We start from the raw sequence: 20397 nt of genomic DNA, 5'->3' as shown, positions 1-20397 counted from the left end.
TTGCATCGTTTAACAGGTGTTGGTGTTCTTAGCAAGCAATTAACCAATCAGATGTTCTGAAACAAATCCTAGCACAGCCATAGAACAATTCCCAGCAGAAACATATTCGTTGATTTGAGGAAATAATTTGCTACGTTGCTGAAAAAACATCTCGTAAAGAAATCGGCTGATGCTTTCTTTGCCAATATCACTGTAATACGAAACAATAAGCATTTCGTTATTTGACGTTCGAGTGGGTTTTTGTAGCCAAGAAAAGCCAATAATGAAACCTGATAATAACAATTAAACTTATTCCTATCGTTTTCAAAACAATTCAACTTTCCATAATGTTCGAAAATAACGTCACAATGAGTTGGATTGCGTCATATCAGCTTGTGATGATGCAGAACCGGAGCCAGACTATGATTGGATAAGCAATCATGCGTCACAAGCAAAGTTGTTGGAAATGTGTTTTGTGAATATTCCTGTAAAACAATCAAGTTATTACGTCAATGAATCTGATTTGAGCATGACCCGAAAATAAAACAGGTAATTTTCGCAACTTTCTCACATTTCTTGACGTAAAACTTTCTCACTTCCTTTCTTTCTTTTTACTCGCTTTGTGTTCACAAACAACATAGTTTTGGTCTGGATAAGGCGCCATGATGACGTGATTTTCGTATTTGATGACCTTATTTTCGAGACGTTTATACGTAATCTTAGAAGCCACGAGCTTCAACAGACGGCTATAAAAAGAGCAGCGATTTGGTGGGATTTAATATCATCAAATTCAACGGAAGATCTTCATAGTCAACCATGAGAGGAGTAATTCTTCTGTTATCATTGGCTTGCTTCGTCATGATGACCTACTCGCAACAATGTCGTCAAGTCCTTACCACTGTCTGTGACGATGACGTCGTCAATTCAAGCATGCAGAAAGGAGACAAAAGTGATGTCGGCAGATCCGGAATTCCGGGAGCTCAGGGGGATCCAGGAGCCAAAGGAGAACCCGGACGAGTTGGACAGAAGGGGATGCAAGGAGAATCGTGCGCTCTGGGATCGCTCGGGACCGACATAGTCACCAGACTGGCAAGTAAGTTGATTTCTGATCATAGATTAATTATTTTAATCATCGTCAATTTTCATGCGAGTATAATGAACTCCGCAATAAAAGTCATGTGTTAATCGATTATTATTGTGACTTTGTTATTTTAAAAGCATTTGGCAAACCAAAAGATTTAAACTACAGCAACTTTACAATCTACGCGCAACCACTTGTATAGAACTCATACGTTATGGTCTGTGCTTGTTGTCTTGTTTAATTGTATGTTTATTGCTTAATACGAGCAAGTTTTGCCTGGAACCTTACTGGAAAAGTTCAATCTTGTTTACAACAAAAAATCGTTTTCAGAAATCGAGGAGCTTCTTACACCTCCCAGTACCACGACCATTGCTTCTACCACTGTTACCACGACAACACCATCAACTGCAACCAGCACTGTTACAACGACAACACCATCAAGTGCAACCAGCACAGTTACCACGACAACAAGATCTATTATTAAGTCATGTTCTACGTCATCAAGCAACGGTCCGCTCAATTTGACGAGTGGTGTTGAAGTTTACTGCGAGGATGGATGGACGGTGAGTAAAAGACTTTCCACAGTTATAAGTGGATTAGATTACTAATTATATTAAACTTACAATAGTATTGAAAGGTATAAAATTATATATAGAAGTTTATACACTTACCGTGTAATATTGAAGCGATAGTGAGCAAAATGTGTTGACCTCAAGGCGGTAATGCGTTGTGTGCTATTCATTTGCATTGTAACAAGAATGTAAGAAAACACAAACGACAATGAATTTGTTTCCACACGCATTTGCGCTTTTTTAAATTTGCCTTTTCCACTTTTCTGAAACTTAATTTCCAAAACGTTGAATGAAGGTTGTTTGCCAACTTGCGGTTGATTCGAAAACGCTTACCGACAAACTCAAACAATTGGATTGAAAACTGTTTAATATAACCGTGAAATTGTAAGTTTAATGCCACTACAGTATCTGCAACAATGGAAGAATGATTTCTGTGGGAGTATTAGTCGTGTGCGGTTGTGCAGAGACGATCATAAATAAGCCCAAATTGGGTCGCATGCCACGATGCATAAAAATGAGTGTGCGCTAATAATTACTGTGTTGCAAAGAAACAATACTGTTGTGTCCAACACGCTTCGTTTATGCAGCATGCGAAACAATTGCATTGAACTGCATAAGTCGCTTGCAGTAAAAACGAGCGATATTCAACCAGCGCCACCTAAACCTGATTTATTTCACCCAAATCACCTGCAGCAAACAGCTACCTACAATATGAGTTCAAACTTTTTTTAACTTGAAATTTTTAGCAAAAATATGAACATGCCACTGGAATAAGAGATCCAACTTGACAAGATATATCTTGCGTATTGTAAGCGAAGTGTAAATATTGCCGTACTTCTTGTATTATGACGTAATAAACTGAAGATTATTTAAACATAAAAATTAAACGTATTACACTTGTGCTAAAATGTAAAATCAAATTACTAACAGATTTTTCAAAGAAGAATTGACGGAAGTGTTAATTTCGGGCGACGATGGGACGACTACGCGAACGGTTTTGGCCAGATTGATGGGGAATTTTGGCTTGGTAAGAGGAAGTTTGTTCAACTTAAACGCATTTTATTTTGATGGTTTTCGTTCTATTATTATTCGTGCTTCATTACTGACAGGACTCGACAACATCCACGAGATGACGCGTGGAGGAGGATGCAGACTCAAGATAGAGCTGTGGGATTTCGATGGAAACCAACGTCACGCCAATTATAGGTCATAAGACGATTGTTGTGACATAAATAACGAAGATGTTAAAAATCTTACATTTATTAATCAACTTAAAACTTTGTTGAGTAAGTTACTACTTAGCTCTCTGGATTCCTTTCGAAACTTTTAAAGCAAGTGGCTGTTTTTTGCAGCTCGTTTTCGATCAAATCTGCCGAAAATTTATATCGGCTTAATGTTTCCGGATACAGCGGAGATGCAGGGGACAGTTTAGCATATCACAATGGTCGCCCATTCTCGACGGAAGATAGCGACAATGATTCCTGGGCGTACGTCATCTTATGTTTAGCAACAATAATGTTCAACTTAATAAATATTAAATGCCACAACCTCAGTAGGATTTTCAGTTATATTCTGCCAGTAACGTATAATATAGAATATAAATAGATGCAACAAAGTAATTTTAATCTTTCATGTTTTAATATATTAGTTATGGAAACTGCGCAACTCGCCGTGGAGGATCTCAGGGATGGTGGTTTGGACACTGCGGCAATTCATACCTCAATGGAGTCTGGATGCGTCAATCAAGTGGAAGTTGGCGTGGAATTATTTGGAATGATTGGAAGGGGTGGGATGAACCTCTTAAAGAAACTAAAATGAAACTTCGTTGCGACTGAATGAAATCCACGAGTTGATTTTAACCAACCAAGTAAACATTGAACTGCATTTAGACTAGCAACGCAACAAACTGTAACTATAAGTTGCCACGTGTATTACGTCATAATATATTAATTCTGTCATTCCTTTCACTAAGGCTGGGAATTTAGCTGAATATCTTTTACCGTTAGCCGGATGCCATTAACCGTTAGCCACTGTAGTCGCTAATTGTCATGTCACGTTGTCAATCGCAGGCAAAACTGCTATATTATTGATAAATGTGATGAAAACTGTTATATTAGCAACTTGTGTTATGCTAGCCCACGAAGTTGGTATTCCAGCAATAAAATGATTAACAGAGTAACACATTTCCTTGAATTAATGAATTATCAAAAGTTTTGTTTCCAATTCTTTCGTACTTGTACGCTTTCGGTTAATGGCGGACAAAATCTTTAGTAACCAAGAGCTCTTAGTCGCTAGCGGCTAATATTTGCCGGCCAAATTGTTCCAGCCCTAGTTTTTACAAGACATTTGTTTATGAACCGATAAATACAAAGTCCTGCAGACGATATAAACGATGTTTTGTTATAAACAGCAGACCAGCAAACATACGAGTGAGTTATATGAACCCAACTATGCAAATATTGAAGGACCCGCTTAATACAGGGACCAATCTATTTCGGTCCAACGCCCGACGCCACACAACTAGACCTGGATCGACAGAGTTAACCATTAAAAGATCAAAAAATTTATTTCAGTTATTTGCGCATAAGCTACTTGTTTTATGCCAAGTTTATCAATCAACGCTGACGTCACAAGAAAGTGAAGTGTGTTACAGTTTGAAAGCAAGTCACACAGCATACAGCAAGCACGCAAAAAACATGTGTTACGTAAAACGCAGATGTTTAGCCAGAACAGTAGCTTCTTTCACGACAAACCCTAGTGAAAGAGTCACACCTGAGTGTTGTTGAGAACTTATATTTAAAAACTGCACACAACAGAGGCATCGACTTAACGCTAAAGTTAGAAGAGAAAAGATCATTGTAAAAGCATGGAGTAGAGACAACGCCCTGTCACCAACACTCACTAACCGACCTGCCCCATGTACTCTGAACATTTTAGGATGAAACTGGACGGGGAATTTTGTAATTAGCGGGAGAAGCGGCGGCACCACTGGTGCGCACAACAATTGCGACAAGAACAAATTTCAACATTGTTAAACCTCAATACTGTAAAAATTAAAGCAAGCACGACACCTACACGCAGCAAAATAAACCAATCATAATAACGCAAAGCTCCAAGACAACAAATACAAACGCCAAACAAGCAATTTTATATTCACAAAACAAACCCTTTTGAGTACAGAGAAGAACTAAAACAAACAAACTAACCAACCAATCAATGAACCAAATAATACAAATGCCCAAACGATAACCCAAACGGTGCCAAAATCCAAACTAGTGTCACGGGATTATTTTTAAGCACCCGTTTCAGAACCAACACATTTAATATTGCGTCAATAAATTTGTAAGTCACTTGTTTACTGTGTGACTTGTTACCTGTTTTCGATAAACTGCATTTTAATTACCCAATCAGGGAGTCAATTGTTCACATTGTACACGGTTTGTTCGCACCACTCTTGTAGGTTAATTTAGTTCAATGTGTGAGTCAACTTCTGTTTTTATTCGAGTTGTGTATTGTCTCATTCGTATGCATGCTCGTCAGGTTTTCTTATGTTTGCTCACGTGCTGACGTATTTTGCCTATTCATTTGTACACGTGTTTTTAGTCTGTGACGTCTTACATCGCCACCTCTAAGGACTAATTTGTATTTAGCGTCCCGCGTTTATTTTCTCAGTGCGTGGCAACGCCGTGGAATCTGTGTTTGTGTGGTGTTGCGCTCGGCTGGGGAAGTGTTGGGTCAGTCTACATTTGGTTTTAATAAAAGAAAGATGTTTTTTTTTATGAAAGAAATACTAATAAAAATTAGAAAAGCAGAAACCGGCTCATCGACTAGCCGTAAAAGCGGGAAGTTTCCTGGCCAAGGAAAATCTTGGTTACAATTGGCGAGTGCGCCAGTATTCCACAGTCACTGAAATTAATTGTCTAACTTGTTGGAATTTGACGATGGCTATCTATTTCGTTATTCCTCCACCAAAGTACAAGTCCAAGGAGGATTTCCTAAGTTTTCTCAAACGTTTCGACTCTTATTGTATGACTATTGAAGCAAATTCTGCTTTGAAGAAGCATCTACTAATTAACAGCTTCGATGAAGATTTAAGCTGGGACGTACGAGAAAGAGATGCTTTGCTGTTTGATCTGCCATACGGTGAACTGATAAAAAGAGCTTTAGAAGTTCGACAATCCAATGTTGTATTCAACAAGCTGAAGAACAACTTGTCAGACAGGGTAGAAGGACCAAACGAGTCAACACGCTCATTTGTCAATGCCTTAAAGAAGCTGGGTAACATGGCCTACAGGGGAAAATCCAAGACACCATGAAGAACAAAATACTTTACTTGGCATTGCTTCGTGGCCTGAAGAGCCACAAATCGTCAGAAGCTTTATCCGCAAATTTGGCAATAGACGGGGATTTCTTCGCTGCCAGCAGACAGGCCATTGCATTTGATGTTTGCATAAAGGAATATTCGCGGGATGAATTGATGTTCAACGCACATCCACGACTGGAACAAAGCAGTCAGAAAGAAGTGATCACTCTGGTTGAAAACGAAATTGCCGGGGCACAAAGGATAATCAGAAATTTCAATAAAAGTGTCCGGTGTCAGGTAACCTCACAGAGTGACGCCCAGTTCACGACGAAAAAAAGGAAGGATTCCTTGCCGCAAAATATGATTTGCACCATTCAAGGTACGGCGCCGGCAGACAGGTGGTGGCTGGTCAAAAGCGTTTCAGAGATAAAGGCTTGATACTTGAGATACTGGCTCACTGATCAATAAAAGAAAGAGATCAAACTGGGTCATTTCTTCGGACTGTTGCCAGCCTTAGGTTGCTTATTGATAGCATTATACAACTGCAAAATCTATACAATACTGACTGAGGGGTGCCACGCTTATGTAGTGGTGAGAGTCAATAACGAGAGTCAATAGAGAGTCAATAACGGCACGCCTGATGATTAAAAGAAAACGCAATCGTTCGGAATATGTGAGTTAGAGAAATTAGTTTTCCCGAGGGCTGGAATGACAGCGGGAAAGGAGGAGATGTCATGAGAATATATTTACGCACTTGTTTTAAGAAGCACTGCATTTTAATGTTATATAATCCAATTTTTAAGGCACTTGTTTGCGGTGTAGTTTGTTATTGTTTAGTAATATTTTACCGTTGTGGCACTTGTGACCCTTTTTATCGTTTTTAGGAAATTGTAGTTATAAACAAACATACACGTTTTTCTTTGTTCCCTACAGATCTTCTCGAAGAATGTCACGCTACCCGCGAATCCTTTTTCTCGTTGATGAATGAATGTGGATGGTACGATGGTTTGGTGACCAAGAGTTGATTCAGTCTACATTTGGTTTTAATACAAGAAAGACATTTGTTTTTATTAAAGAAATGCTCATAAAAGATAGGAGACCAAAAACCGGCTAATCGACTAGCCGTAAAAGCAGGTGGTTTCCTGGCAAAGGAAAATCTTGGTTACACTCCCATTAAATGATCTTCAGTTGAATTCTCAGAAAGGTTTTCAAACCTTCGCCTAAGAAATGGACAGCAAATGAAACCGACCAAATTCTGTCTTATTGCCTTGAACATGAAGGAAACAATAGACCATGGCTGCAGTGAAATCGGAAATGGAGCATTCCAATCTTCTGATGACGGAACACACTCAGGAATGCACCCCGGCCTCCGACTAACAAAGGATCAATTACGTAAAAGTTAGTGTAGTTATATGTCGCCTATAAGCCTACCATATTCTTCCATGTGATTTCTTCAACGATTTGAAAGTAGCTGTTTATCTGAACAAGCTGCCTATCCATCTATTACTAAATTGTAGTTGTCAAAGTTTAGCCATAAAGCAGAAAGCAGTAAGCATCCAGCAAGTGCATGATTACTTTGCCTGACTAGGACTTTGAGACCGATTGCTATATGATGAAAAAATATGAAATTTAAAGAGATTATAAGATAAGTTTCGTGTAATAATTACAGATGTGTTTTTTGTTCCAGATCGGAGTTTACAGATCTGGTCATTTGATTGAAAAATGAACCTGGAACACCTTTCGACCCATCGGTTTCAGATAAAAAGATTTTCCACAACACCACCACCTATAACGACAACGTCATAACTTCTCTTTCTGATTCATAGTTGTCGATGTGCCTGACAATGAAGATTTCATCATGTAGCGAGTAGCAACGTCATCACATCTATTCAGAGATCATCATCGATGTGCAATTGTGCTGTACAATCTAGTGCTTGACAGCAACGCCCAACAATATTACCATATCTGTTCATAACAAACCGGGCTTCCCGCTGGGATGGGGTTTCTTTTACGGTGGGTTTTATTTTCCCATCCACTGATGTACATTATTGGACCTACAATTAAAGGATCAGCAATCTGTGGCTTGAACATATCGCCTGCTTGGCTGCTGTAATCTGGATAACCTGACTTTAAATGTGGAACTTTTAGCTGCTATATTTCTTTTTGCGCATTTTGGAACGATAGACTTTTAACTTATTTTTATTGTAACGTAAATTTGCGAGCGGACCAGAATATCACAGTCGTTTGATTGTAATTGTATATGTCGCAATGGCTGCTCAGTTTGTTGTGTCCCAACCTTCTTTCCGATTGGACGATAATATACCGTAGTTGATTTTGTAGAGATTTTTTATTCACACTACGCTAGTATGAAGTCTACTGAAGAGTGCAAATATTATTTGTTTCAATCGTACGTTGATAAAAAGTTTTTATGGGAAATCGCTAATGGCGAAAACAGTTTCTTTGCGCTCAGTTATGAAGAAATTGTCGAACGCGCTAAGGGCCTTTCCAGTAGTAATGGGCGCACATCATGGGTTCGAGATGAACTTTACGGCCGGTTGCAACTTCCGCACGAACGGAGAAGGCATTACGTGTATGAGATTAAAAACTAGCTAACATCGCTCATCTAAAGCTCGAAGATATAGATCTAATGAATGTGGTGACATTCCTGCTCCTCTGCCTGGCTTAACTCGTTAAATGATCGACCCAAAATCATCCGGCAGTCAATTTGTAACCAAACTATTCTTGCTTTCGAATGCCAGGCCGCCTTCCCACATTCAAATTCCGCACGAATGTGGAAGGCATTTCGTGTATGAGATTGAAAACTAGCCAACATCGCTCATATAAAGCTCGAAGATATAGATCTAATGAACGAATTTTCGTATTTAGCATTGTTAAAAAGTAAACGAGGTGTACAATTGAAACCGAATTACGTGACAGTCGAAATTTTTTAACGCTCTTCGTTTGGTTATCACGGCCGAAATCCCGGGCAGCGGTACTTTACCTGTCAACAGCACGAAGAGAACGGAACCACGGAACCACGGAACCACGGAACCACAGAACCACGGAACCACGGAACCACGGAACCACGGAACCACGGAACCACGAAACCACGGAACCACGGAACCACGGAACCACGGAACCACGCACTGCGGTCGACTAAAGTCGAACTGCTTTAAAGGATTTCACAGCAACTATGCGGGAAGAAATGCATCAACAGCAAACACGTCTTCAGAAGTTCGAAGACACGGTCTACAACTTACGTCCAGACATGGTCGAATTTACAGGAGCGAGATGACTGATCCTACGCAAACTCACATTCCGCCACGTAAGTCACGTGCTTGTTTTAGATGTGATAATACGCAACATATTCTTCGTAATTGTACACCATTAAAAGATAAAGGTGAAGACATTAACTCATCTCCTGCTTATAGACACCAGTCACCTGGACCAAGAAGATGAAATTTTGCGACGAAGATGCTGCCACCACGAGTCGAATAGCGTTTAACGGTCACAGACAAGACCGCCTTACGTCAATTTGTAACAAAATTATACCACTTGTTATTTATAGTGTTTTGTATTTAACATTTTTATGGTGAGTTAATTCTCTAGTGCGTTGATTACTTCACGGTGTTTTGGTTTTAGTTGATAAATTGCAATTACCGTTGTTGTCTCACGTTTTGTGTACTTTTACCTTATCAATAGTTTGGCACCTTGCCGTTTGTATCCTATAAAAGCCGTTTGTTAAGTGATTTGAAGACGTCGGTTTTGGTTTTGGGTCGTGGAGGCTGTTCAATAAAATGAGTTCATTTCTTGGGTTTTACTGATGGTGTCGCGGTTCACCGTGAATGTGGGAAAACCTGGAATTGAAAATGGAAATGAAAAAATGTGAAATTGAAATAGACTATAAGATAAGCTTCGTGTAATAATTACGGATGTGGTTTTTGGTCCAGATCAGAGTTTACAGATCTGGTCATTCGATTGAAAAATGAACCTGGAACACTTTTCGATCCATCGGTTTCAGATAAAAAGATTTTCCACAACACCACCACCTAACGACAACGTCGTAACATCTCTTTCTGATTCATAATCGTCGATGTGCCTGACAAAGAAGATTTCATCATGTAGCGAGCAGCAACTTCATCACATCTATTCAGAGATCATCATCAGTGTGCAACTGTGCTGTAAAATCTAGGTCTCGACACCAACGCCCAACATTATTACCATTTATGGCCACAAGAAACCGGGCTTCCGCCTGGAACGGGGTTTCTTTTAGAGTGAGTTTTATTTTCCCATCCACTGATGTACAGCATTGGACCTATAAAAGATTAGCAATCTGTTGCTTGAACACAACATCTGCTCGTCTGCTGTAATCTGGATAACCTGGTTAGGTAGAACCTTTAGCTGCTGTATTTCTGTGTTTATTGGTCATGCTATAGTTGTCATCAGCAAGTTGACACCATGATTATTTTACTGCAAGTTTTAAGCCTTCTAGGCTTTTTCACTTTTCCCGTGCATTAGCGCATGTTTACTATCTTGCATTGTTTGTTCGTCCCCACCGCGCCAACGACGAAAAATAAAATGATTGATTGAATGTTAACTCCTCATGACATGTACAGTAGAAATCTGTTTATTGTATATTTATAAAACTATAACTACATGTGTTCATGCACTTACTGGCCTGTATATGATTAACAATGAAGTTGTAAGCCAGACCTGGCTTTTCTGGTCGGTTTCGGACTTAAGTTTGAAAACAATGAGGGTCTAATTTTACTCGCACTTTACCACATTTGTAATCACACGTTCAAGCTCGTGTCGAAAAATATGAAGTTAACCTTAAGAATGCCAAACTATATCCTGTTTCTTATTTTACCACATTTGTAATCACACTTCCTGCACACGAACGTGCATACGAGCATGGGTTCTAAATAGGAGCAAAACGTTATTTGGGAAAAAGATGAAAACATCAAGAAATCACTTTGATAATTTGGCGCTTCGAAAAACTTTAAGCAAATAGGCGATGACACTTGGACCTCGACTACGAGATCGGTTTTCATTCCTACCGTGTGAACGGAACCTTCAGATACAATACGTTATGAACTGTTGGACATTACTCCGGGCAGGATGACACTCGACAAAGATTGGAAGGGATGCGTCATTTCCCTTTCCGGACTGGCCAGATGCAGGTAGGCTCGACATATTTCGCCAAACTTTCGCACCTGGCACTTACTGCTGAACCCGGTACAGTGTCTTTGAAAGCTTGTTGTTCATTGCTGATGCACCTCAATGTAGCTATCGAGGTCCTACATCTTTCACGTCCAGTGTTTTAAATCTCCAATGACGTAATATTTGTCGGCAAGGCAAAGCTGGCCATCGCAATGGGAACAGACGATGCTGAGATCGGTTCAGGGAAACCACCATCAAAGCTTGCCATCGCATCGGGCTGGTTCTACTTCACCGCTGCCAATCTCATAAACACAAATGACAATGTCAGTGGCAGAGTCGCCAAGAAAAGGAGCAATAATGCTGCCACGGTCTCCGATGTAATCTTTGCACTCACAATGATTTGTTTCCTCTTCACCGCTGCCAGTCTCATTAACCACGATGCTGAGATGGTTCAGGCAAATCACCATCAATATGAAAGATCGTATAATTCGGCTGCAGTTCCATTCATGGAAAACAAAAGAACTTAACTTTAAAACAACAATTTGCAACAAAAACTACTTCAAAAGAACAAAGTGAAAATTGATGATTAGTCTGCGATCGTGTTTGGAAGGATTTTTGGTAAAATGAGTAGAAATATGCTGCGATCCTAAAACCTTACAAAACCTTTAATTATTATAGCAGCAAAATAAGTAAACCTTATACACTTTTGACCTTCGGAACTATGAACGACGAAAGAAAGGTTTAAGCAGTCTCAAAATTATGCCAAATATAAAACGGTATTTTTGCTTTAATTAAAGCTAGTAGGGTTCAAAGTACAGGCCGACAACACACAATAAGTGACTGGCAAACAAACAAACGTTTGCTTTTAAAAAATCGCGAAATTTCGAAGAGAAGAATAACTTTGTAAATTTTGATGGTTTCAGTCATGAATTACTGAGCATGCGGTCGTCCAAGTCATGTGATTTTTATAATAACACCCTGCAGCAAGTAGTAGTGATCAATGCTGGCATACTAGTAAGTAAGTCTCCACAAATCTACATGAACTGAATTTAGGTAATCGGTGAAACGCCTGCGATTAACATGGCCTTGGTAGGTAGGTAGCCACGATGTGGCTTCGAAAATAATGTCGCCTGTAAAAAATCCTAAAACTGTCGGATAATCACAACAATTAAAAAAAACTTACAAATGTTCTAAAATATTTTAGTATATATATCATTTATAGTCGCAAATTCTAATACTTTACCACAAGCTTGTTAAAAGCACAACAACTGCAATAAAAACATGGTTTAATTAAAATGACTAGTTTCGAACATAATTTTGTCCTGCGCCGGTGAAATGTTGAAATAAATTTGTGAAATTCAAATGATCGATTGTATATAAAGGCTTCATTCAGATGTAGTCCCAAAAGATAAAGTTTGAGGCAAGTAATTGATAATTGTTGTGCAAAGTAACACAATGGATACGATGCAACAAATTTCCAAACAATGGTGCAAAATGCTGAGTCGCCAAATAAAAGATTAAAAGCTCGTTCAAAAAAAAGTGGGATGACCTGTTCTGGGAAATTACTGAAAGAAAAGAGGCGACACTTTCAGAAGCCAGTAAAATGGGAGACAACGAGATCTTCAAATATATTTAATTGAACATTGCTCTGACGAAAGTAAAGTATGTAAAACGCATGGTATCATATCAATAAAGCTAATTAGCTAAATGGTTTAATGATAACATGGAAATCCGAGAACAAACACATCGTAGGTAAAACAATACCAAGAAATCAAGTGATACCACGATGATGATATCATCAGGTAATCTGAGAATTATCAGCAGAGAAAAAATGCGTTGCCTCAAGCAATTAACTTCTCTTATGCGTAGCTGGTTGTTGTGCAAACTTTATGTGATCTCCAGATCGGAAAGTGCGTGTTCGATAAAGTTGCTATTACCTGAAAGGTTCAAACCGAGAAGAGATCCATAACTGTTTCTAGCTGTTAAACTTGCTTACCTGGCAGTCGGTTCCATTAATGGCTATGATATTAAGTTACTTATAACACATTTACAATGTATAACAACATGTGCTAAAAGCTTATCTTTGGTGAGACGACTCATGTAGGCTACCTCCATGCTTAAAAACGTTCATTGTTGACTGTGATTTTGCACTGAATTTGTGAGTGTTTTTATAACCCAGGCCCCAGAGTACAATGAAATAATACAATGACAACAGAAAAGAAATGCAAGTTCATTGAAACCGCTTAATCTTGTAGACATTTGGTATAACTTGTGCGGACCAATAAAGAGATGAATGTGGGTCGACGACCATCAATACATATCAGGTCATGCATGCACATTACCACAGTTGGACTACAAAAATTCATGATGGAATCCATGACAAACTAGTGCATTAACAAATTGAGTTCGAAGTAGGATACTGCATATATCCATGTTGCCTATATGAAAGTAAAAAATTATTTGATCAAATTAAAACACTTTTCAAACATTGACGAAATAATAATAAAATGCCGATGATAATAAATCATGCTAATTGTCACTTTAGAAAATGTTCTGGGAAAAGGTTAGTTTGGGTTGAACTACTGCATACCTCATATGCAGCGTCATTTGTTCTGTTACTGACGCAAATGCGGTGCATGTTGTAAAGTAAAAAATTTAATCTTTTGTCGTCATCGCTTGCGGTGAAAATATTTCAGTCAAAAACAAGCATCTTGTGACGTCAATTGTCTTATTAAAAAGTTCTCCGGCACAAAAATTAGATGTTTATCGTCACTTTCTCACGTTTTTGACGTACATGCTTTCTTAATGCTTACGCTCCTTTTTAAATGCTTGAGCTTTGATTGTGTTTGTGCAAAACATGTTTTCGTCAAGAAAAGAATTTCGATATTTCGTAGAAAAAGTTTTGAAGATTTGATACCAATTTTCCAAGCCTATATGACGTCAACGTAGAAGCGAAGTTGGTTATATAATGACCAGCGATTTGGTGGGATTTCATTTCATCAACTTCAACGGAAGATCTTCATAGTCAACCATGAGAGGAGTGACTTTTCTGTTATCATTGGCTTGTTACGTCATCATGACCTACTCGCAACAATGTCGTCAAGTCCTTACCACTGTCTGTTATGATGACGTCGTCAACTCAAGCATGCACAAAGGAGACAAAGGTGATGTCGGCAGATCCGGAAAATCCGGGAGTCCGGGAGCTCAAGGAGATCCAGGAGCCAAAGGAGAACCCGGAGGAGTTGGACAGAAGGGGTTGCAAGGAGAATCGTGCGCTCTGGGGTCCCTAGGAACCGACATAGTCACCAGACTGACAAGTAAGTTGATTTCTGATCATAGATCAATTATTTTAATCATCGTCAATTTTCATGCGAGCATAAAGAACTTCGCAATAAAACTCAAGTGTTAATCGATTATTATTGCGACTTTGTTATTATAAAAGCATCTGGCAAACCAAAATATGTAAACTACAGAAACTTTACAATCTACGCGCAACCACTTATACAGATCTCATACGCTATGGTCTATGCTTGTTGTCTTGTTTAATTTTATCTTTATTGCTAATTACGAGCAAGTATTGCCTGGAACCTTGCTGGAAAAGTTCAATCTTGTTTACAACAAAAATTCGTTTCCAGAAATCGAGGAGCTTCTTACACCTCCCAGTACCACGACCATGGCTACTACCACTGTTACCACGACAACACCAACTAGTATTACGTCATGTTCAACGTCATCAAGCAACGGTCCCCACACATTGACGAATGGTGTTGAAGTTTACTGCGAGGATGGATGGACGGTGAGTGAAAGATTTTCCAAAGTGGATTAGATTACAAATTATATTGAACTTACAGTAGTATTGAAAGGTATAAACGTATACATAAAAGTAAACACTTACTGTGTAGTATTGAAGCGATAGTTTGCAAGTTGTGTGGATTTCAAGGCGGCAATGCGTTGTGTACTAGTCATTTGCATTGTAGCAAGAATGTAAGAAAACACAAGCGACAATGAATTTGATTCCACACGCGTTCGCGCTCTTTTAAATGTGCCTTTTTCCACTTTTCTGAAACTTAATTCCCAAAACGTTGAATGAAGGTTGTTTGCCAACTTGCGGTTGATTCGAAAACGCTTATCGACAAACTCAAACAATTGGATTGAAAACTGTTTAATATAACCGTGTATTTGTAAGTTTAATGCAACTATCCGCAACAATGGAACAATGATTGCTGTGGGAGTGTTAGTCGTGTGCGGTTGTGCAGATCCCATCATAAGCCCACATTGGGTCACATGCCACGATGCAAAAAAATCACTGTACGCTAATAATTGCTGTGTTGCATGTCAACATTATTGTTGTGTCTAATTCGCTTCGTTTATGCAGCATGCGAAACAATTGCATTGAACTGCATAAGTCGCTTGCAGTGAAAACGGGGGAAATTCAACCAGCGCCACGTAAACCTGTTTTATTTCACCCAAATCACCTGCAGCTAGCTATAATATCAGTTTAAACTTCTCTTAACTTGGAATTTTTAGCAAAAATATGAACATGCCACTGGAATAAGAGCTCCAATTTAACGAGATATATCTTGCGTATTGTAAGCGAAGTGTAAATATTGCCGTACTTCTTGTATTATGACGTAATAAACTGAAGATAATTTAAACATATAAATTAAACTTATTACACTTGTGATAAAATATAAAATCAAATTACTAACAGATTTTTCAAAGAAGAATTGACGGAAGTGTTAGTTTTAGTCGACGATGGGACGACTACGCGAACGGTTTTGGCCAGATTGATGGGGAATTTTGGCTTGGTAAGAGGAAGTTTGTTCAACTTAAACGCATTTTATTTTGATGTTTTTCGTTCTTTTTATTCGTGCTTCATTACGTACAGGACTCGACAACATCCACGAGATGACGCGTGGAGGAGGATGCAGACTCAAGATAGAGCTGTGGGATTTCGATGGAAACCAAGCTCACGCCAATTATAGGTCATAAGACGATTGTTGTGACATAAATAACGAAGATGTTAAAAATCTTACATTTATTAATCAACGTAAAACTTTGTTAAGTAAATTACAACTTAGTTGTCTGTATTCGAATCTTTTAAAGCAAGTTGTTGTTTTTGCAGCTCGTTTTCGATCGAATCTGCTGAAAATTTATATCGGCTTCGTGTTTCCGGATACAGCGGAAATGCAGGGGACAGTTTATCATATCACAATGGTAGCCCATTCTCGACAGAAGATAGCGATAACGATTCATCGTACGTCATTTTATGTTCAGGAACAAATATGTTCAACTTAATAAACATTAAGTGCCACAACCTCAGCAGAATTTTCAGTTATATCCTGCCAGTAACGTATAAGATAGAATATAAATAGATGCAACAAAGTAATTTTAATCATTCATGTTTTAATATATTAGTTTAAACTGCGCAACTGACTATGGAGGATCTCAAGGATGGTGGTTTGGTGGCTGCGGCTTATCATACCTCAATGGAGTCTGGATGCGTCAATCAAGTGGAGTTTGGCATGGAATTATTTGGAGTCGTTGGAAGGGATGGAATGAACCTCTTAAAGAAACTAAAATGAAACTTCGTTGCGACTGAATGAAATCCACGAGTTGATTTTAACCAACCAAGTAAACATTGAACTGTATTTAGACCAGCAACGCAGCAAACTGTAACTATACGTTGCCACGTTTATTACGTTGTCATTATTACGTTTAGTAGTAAGATAAGTCATGCGACATTTTTACGTCACAATGCCCAGTACAAATTTGGCACCACACCGTCATTCAATTATACTTTCCACGTGTGTATATTCGCCGTGTTTTTACTAGGGCTGGGAATTTTAGCTGATTTTCGTTTACCGTTAGCCACCATAGTCGCTAATTGTCATGTCACGTTGTCAATCGCACGCAAAACTGCTACATTATTAATAAATGTGAGGAAAAGTGTTATATTAGCAACTTATGTTATGCCAGCCCACAAAGTTGGCGTTCCAGCATTAAAATGATTAACAGAGTAACATATTTCCTTGAATTATCGAATTATCAACAATTTTGTTCCAAATTCTTTCCTACTTGTACGTTTTCGGTTAATGGCGGACAAAATCTTTAGTAACCAAGAGCTCTTAGCTAGCGGCTAATATTAACCGGTCAAATTGTTCCAGCCCTAGTTTTTACAAGACATTTGTTTATGAACCGATAAATACAAAGCCATGCAGACGATATAAACGATGTTTTGTAATAAACAGCAGACCAGCATACATACGAGTGAGTTATATGAACCCAACTATGCAAATATTGAAGGACACGCTTAATACAGGGACCGATATATTTCGGTCCAACACCCGACTCCACACAACTAGACCTGGATCGACATAGTTAACCATTAAAGGATCAAAAAATTTCTTTCAGTTATTTGCGCATAAGCTACTTGTTTTATGCCAAGTTTATCAATCAACGCTGACGTAACAAGAAAGTAAACTGTGTTACAGATTGACACCAAGTCATGCAGCATAAAACAGGGGTTCACAACCTTTTTATGTTCTCGTACCACTTAACCACCAGGGATTGTCAACACGTACCACTATTTTCAGAACAACTAATTTGATCCAATACTCGCACAGCAGCATTGTATTAAAAACAATGACAGCAGGGAGCAAGATCGATAAAAGTAGCTTACTGAGTGCAGAGAATTTAGTACGGAAAGAAATAAAAGTGTTCTTCGCATATTTTAGCAACTCAAAATTAAATTGTTATACTACTATACTGTATATCGCATGCAACGGAGAGCTGCTCGCGTACCACCTGAAAAGCTCCCGCGTACCACCGGTTGGGAACCCCTGGTATAAAGCAAGCATACAAAAGGTGTTACCTAAAACTTGTTTTGAGTTGTAGTCTTAAGTGTTGGTGACAACTTACATTTAAAAACTGAACACAACAGATGCATCGATTTATCGCAAAAATTAGACGAGAAAAGATCTTTGTAAAAGCAATAGAGACAAAGCCCTGTCACCAACACTTACTAAACGAACTGCCCCATGTACTCTGAACATTTTAGAAAGAAACTGGACGGGGAATTTTGTAATTAGCGGGAGAAGCGGCGGCACCCCTGGTGCGCGCAACTAATGCGACAAGAACACATTTCAACAGTGTTAAACCCCAATTCTGTAAAAATAAAAGCAAACACGACACCTACCGGCGACAAAATAAACCAATCATAATAACACAAAGCCCCAAGACAACAAATACAAACGCAAATCAAGCAAATTTATATTCAAAAAACAAAACCTTTTGAGTACAGAGAAGAACTAAAATCAAGAAACAAACCAACCAATCAATAAACCAAATAACACAAATGCATAAGCGATAACCCAAACGATGCCAAAATCCAAAATAGTGCTCAAACACAGACTAAATATAGTAACAAGAATAATTGTATTGTAGCCACATTTGTTACAAATGCAGCAACGCAGGTAGAAACACGCAGAAAAGAACATAATAGTCCTAAGGACTGACATGTGACGACCACGAAGTCAACAAGATAGCGCCCAAATGCCACCACTCAGCATCGAGGTAGAAAGATCATGGATGCGAAGGAAAAATTAGTTGGCCCTAACGCTTAATCTTTGCTCATATTAAACGTAGAGTTTTGACAAAATTACCCGGAATTCAACCCAAATGGTCACAAAAAAGATCTGTGAGTATACGACGCGGCTTCCACTGTAGGTTGCGATTAATGAAGTCTATAATATAGTGACCATCGACATAGTTGGGTTCGGTGGCAGAGAGGATAAAACGCCAGCACAACAACTGCAATAAAAACATGGTTTAATTAAAATGACTAGTTTCGAACATAATTTTGTCCTGCGCCGGTGAAATGTTGAAATAAATATGTGAAATTCAAATGATCGATTGTATATAAAGGCTTCATTCAGATGTAGTCCCAAAAGATAAAGTTTGAGGCAAGTAATTGATAATTGTTGTGCAAAGTAACACAATGGATACGATGCAACAAATTTCCAAACAATGGTGCAAAATGCTGAGTCGCCAAATAAAAGATTAAAAGCTCGTTCAAAAAAAAGTGGGATGACCTGTTCTGGGAAATTACTGAAAGAAAAGAGGCGACACTTTCAGAAGCCAGTAAAATGGGAGACAACGTGATTTTCAAATATATTTAATTGAACATTGCTCTGACGAAAGTAAAGTATGTAAAACGCATGGTATCATATCAATAAAGCTAATTAGCTAAATGGTTTAATGATAACATGGAAATCCGAGAACAAACACATCGTAGGTAAAACAATACCAAGAAATCAAGTGATACCACGATGATGATATCATCAGGTAATCTGAGAATTATCAGCAGAGAAAAAATGCGTTGCCTCAAGCAATTAACTTCTCTTATGCGTAGCTGGTTGTTGTGCAAACTTTATGTGATCTCCAGATCGGAAAGTGCGTGTTCGATAAAGTTGCTATTACCTGAAAGGTTCAAACCGAGAAGCGATTTATAACTGTTTCTAGCTGTTAAACTTGCTTACCTGGCAGTCGGTTCCATTAATGGCTATGATATTAAGTTACTTATAACACATTTACAATATATAACAACATGTGCTAAAAGCTTATCTTTGGTGAGACGACTCATGTAGGCTACCTCCATGCTTAAAAACGTTCATTGTTGACTGTGATTTTGCACTGAATTTGTGAGTGTTTTTATAACCCAGGCCCCAGAGTACAATGAAATAATACAATGACAACAGAAAAGAAATGCAAGTTCAGTGAAACCGCTTAATCTTGTCGACATTTGGTATAACTTGTGCGGACCAATAAAGAGATGAATATAGTTGAACACAATCAATACATATCAGGTCATGCATGCACATTACCACAGTTGGACTACAAAAATTCATGATGGAATCCATGACAAACTAGTGCATTAACAAATTGAGTTCGAAGTAGGATACTGCATATATCCATGTTGCCTATATGAAAGTAAAAAATTATTTGATCAAATTAAAACACTTTTCAAACATTGAGGAAATAATAATAAAATGCCGATAATAATAAATCATGCTAATTGTCACTTTAGAAAATGTTCTGGGAAAAGGTTGGTTTGGGTTGAACTATTGCATACCTCATATGCAGCGTCATGTGTTCTGTTACTGATGCAAATGCGGTGCATGTGGTAAAGTAAAAAATTTAATCTTTTGTCGTCATCGCTTGCCGTGAAAATATTTCAGTAAAAAACAAGCATCTTGTGACGTCAATTGTCTTATTAAAAAGTTCTCCGGCACAAAAAT

The 20397-nt window shown here is 38.4% G+C and overlaps 3 protein-coding genes across 3 annotated transcripts in view; all 3 read left to right on the top strand.

Annotated features, from left to right (window-relative positions):
- LOC143449076 (uncharacterized) overlaps nucleotides 1-20397 on the top strand; it is a 71524-nt gene that overhangs the window by 15149 nt on the left and 35978 nt on the right. The gene's annotated exons all lie outside the window — the stretch shown is intronic.
- On the top strand, nucleotides 795-4121 carry LOC143449052 (microfibril-associated glycoprotein 4-like). Its single transcript, XM_076949091.1, has 6 exons — nucleotides 795-1072; nucleotides 1391-1623; nucleotides 2563-2659; nucleotides 2742-2838; nucleotides 2985-3119; nucleotides 3281-4121. Exons 1-6 carry the CDS (start codon nucleotides 796-798, stop codon nucleotides 3465-3467), a joined length of 1026 nt encoding a protein of 341 aa, XP_076805206.1. The 5' UTR covers nucleotide 795; the 3' UTR covers nucleotides 3468-4121.
- Nucleotides 14108-17053, top strand: LOC143449061 (microfibril-associated glycoprotein 4-like). The gene is made up of 6 exons (XM_076949108.1): nucleotides 14108-14415; nucleotides 14734-14894; nucleotides 15810-15906; nucleotides 15987-16083; nucleotides 16224-16355; nucleotides 16517-17053. Exons 1-6 carry the CDS (start codon nucleotides 14130-14132, stop codon nucleotides 16698-16700), a joined length of 957 nt encoding a protein of 318 aa, XP_076805223.1. The 5' UTR covers nucleotides 14108-14129; the 3' UTR covers nucleotides 16701-17053.

This window comes from Clavelina lepadiformis, chromosome 3 (genome assembly GCF_947623445.1).
Source record: "Clavelina lepadiformis chromosome 3, kaClaLepa1.1, whole genome shotgun sequence".
In the NCBI taxonomy this organism is placed as follows: Eukaryota; Metazoa; Chordata; class Ascidiacea; order Aplousobranchia; family Clavelinidae; genus Clavelina; species Clavelina lepadiformis.
The sequence above is the reverse complement of the archived record's forward strand: the minus strand, read 5'-3'. Positions and strand labels throughout refer to the sequence as shown.

Bases quoted from the DNA above. Each gene is read 5' to 3' on its own strand.
- LOC143449052 (XM_076949091.1), top strand. From the start codon at position 796: ATGAGAGGAGTAATTCTTCTGTTATCATTGGCTTGCTTCGTCATGATG. The intron at 2,660-2,741 runs GTAAGAGGAAGT...CATTACTGACAG, and splicing joins TGATGGGGAATTTTGGCTTG to GACTCGACAACATCCACGAG. The intron at 3,120-3,280 runs GTACGTCATCTT...TTAATATATTAG, and splicing joins AGCGACAATGATTCCTGGGC to TTATGGAAACTGCGCAACTC.
- LOC143449061 (XM_076949108.1), top strand. From the start codon at position 14,130: ATGAGAGGAGTGACTTTTCTGTTATCATTGGCTTGTTACGTCATCATG. The intron at 14,895-15,809 runs GTGAGTGAAAGA...AATTACTAACAG, and splicing joins ACTGCGAGGATGGATGGACG to ATTTTTCAAAGAAGAATTGA. The intron at 16,356-16,516 runs GTACGTCATTTT...TTAATATATTAG, and splicing joins GATAGCGATAACGATTCATC to TTTAAACTGCGCAACTGACT.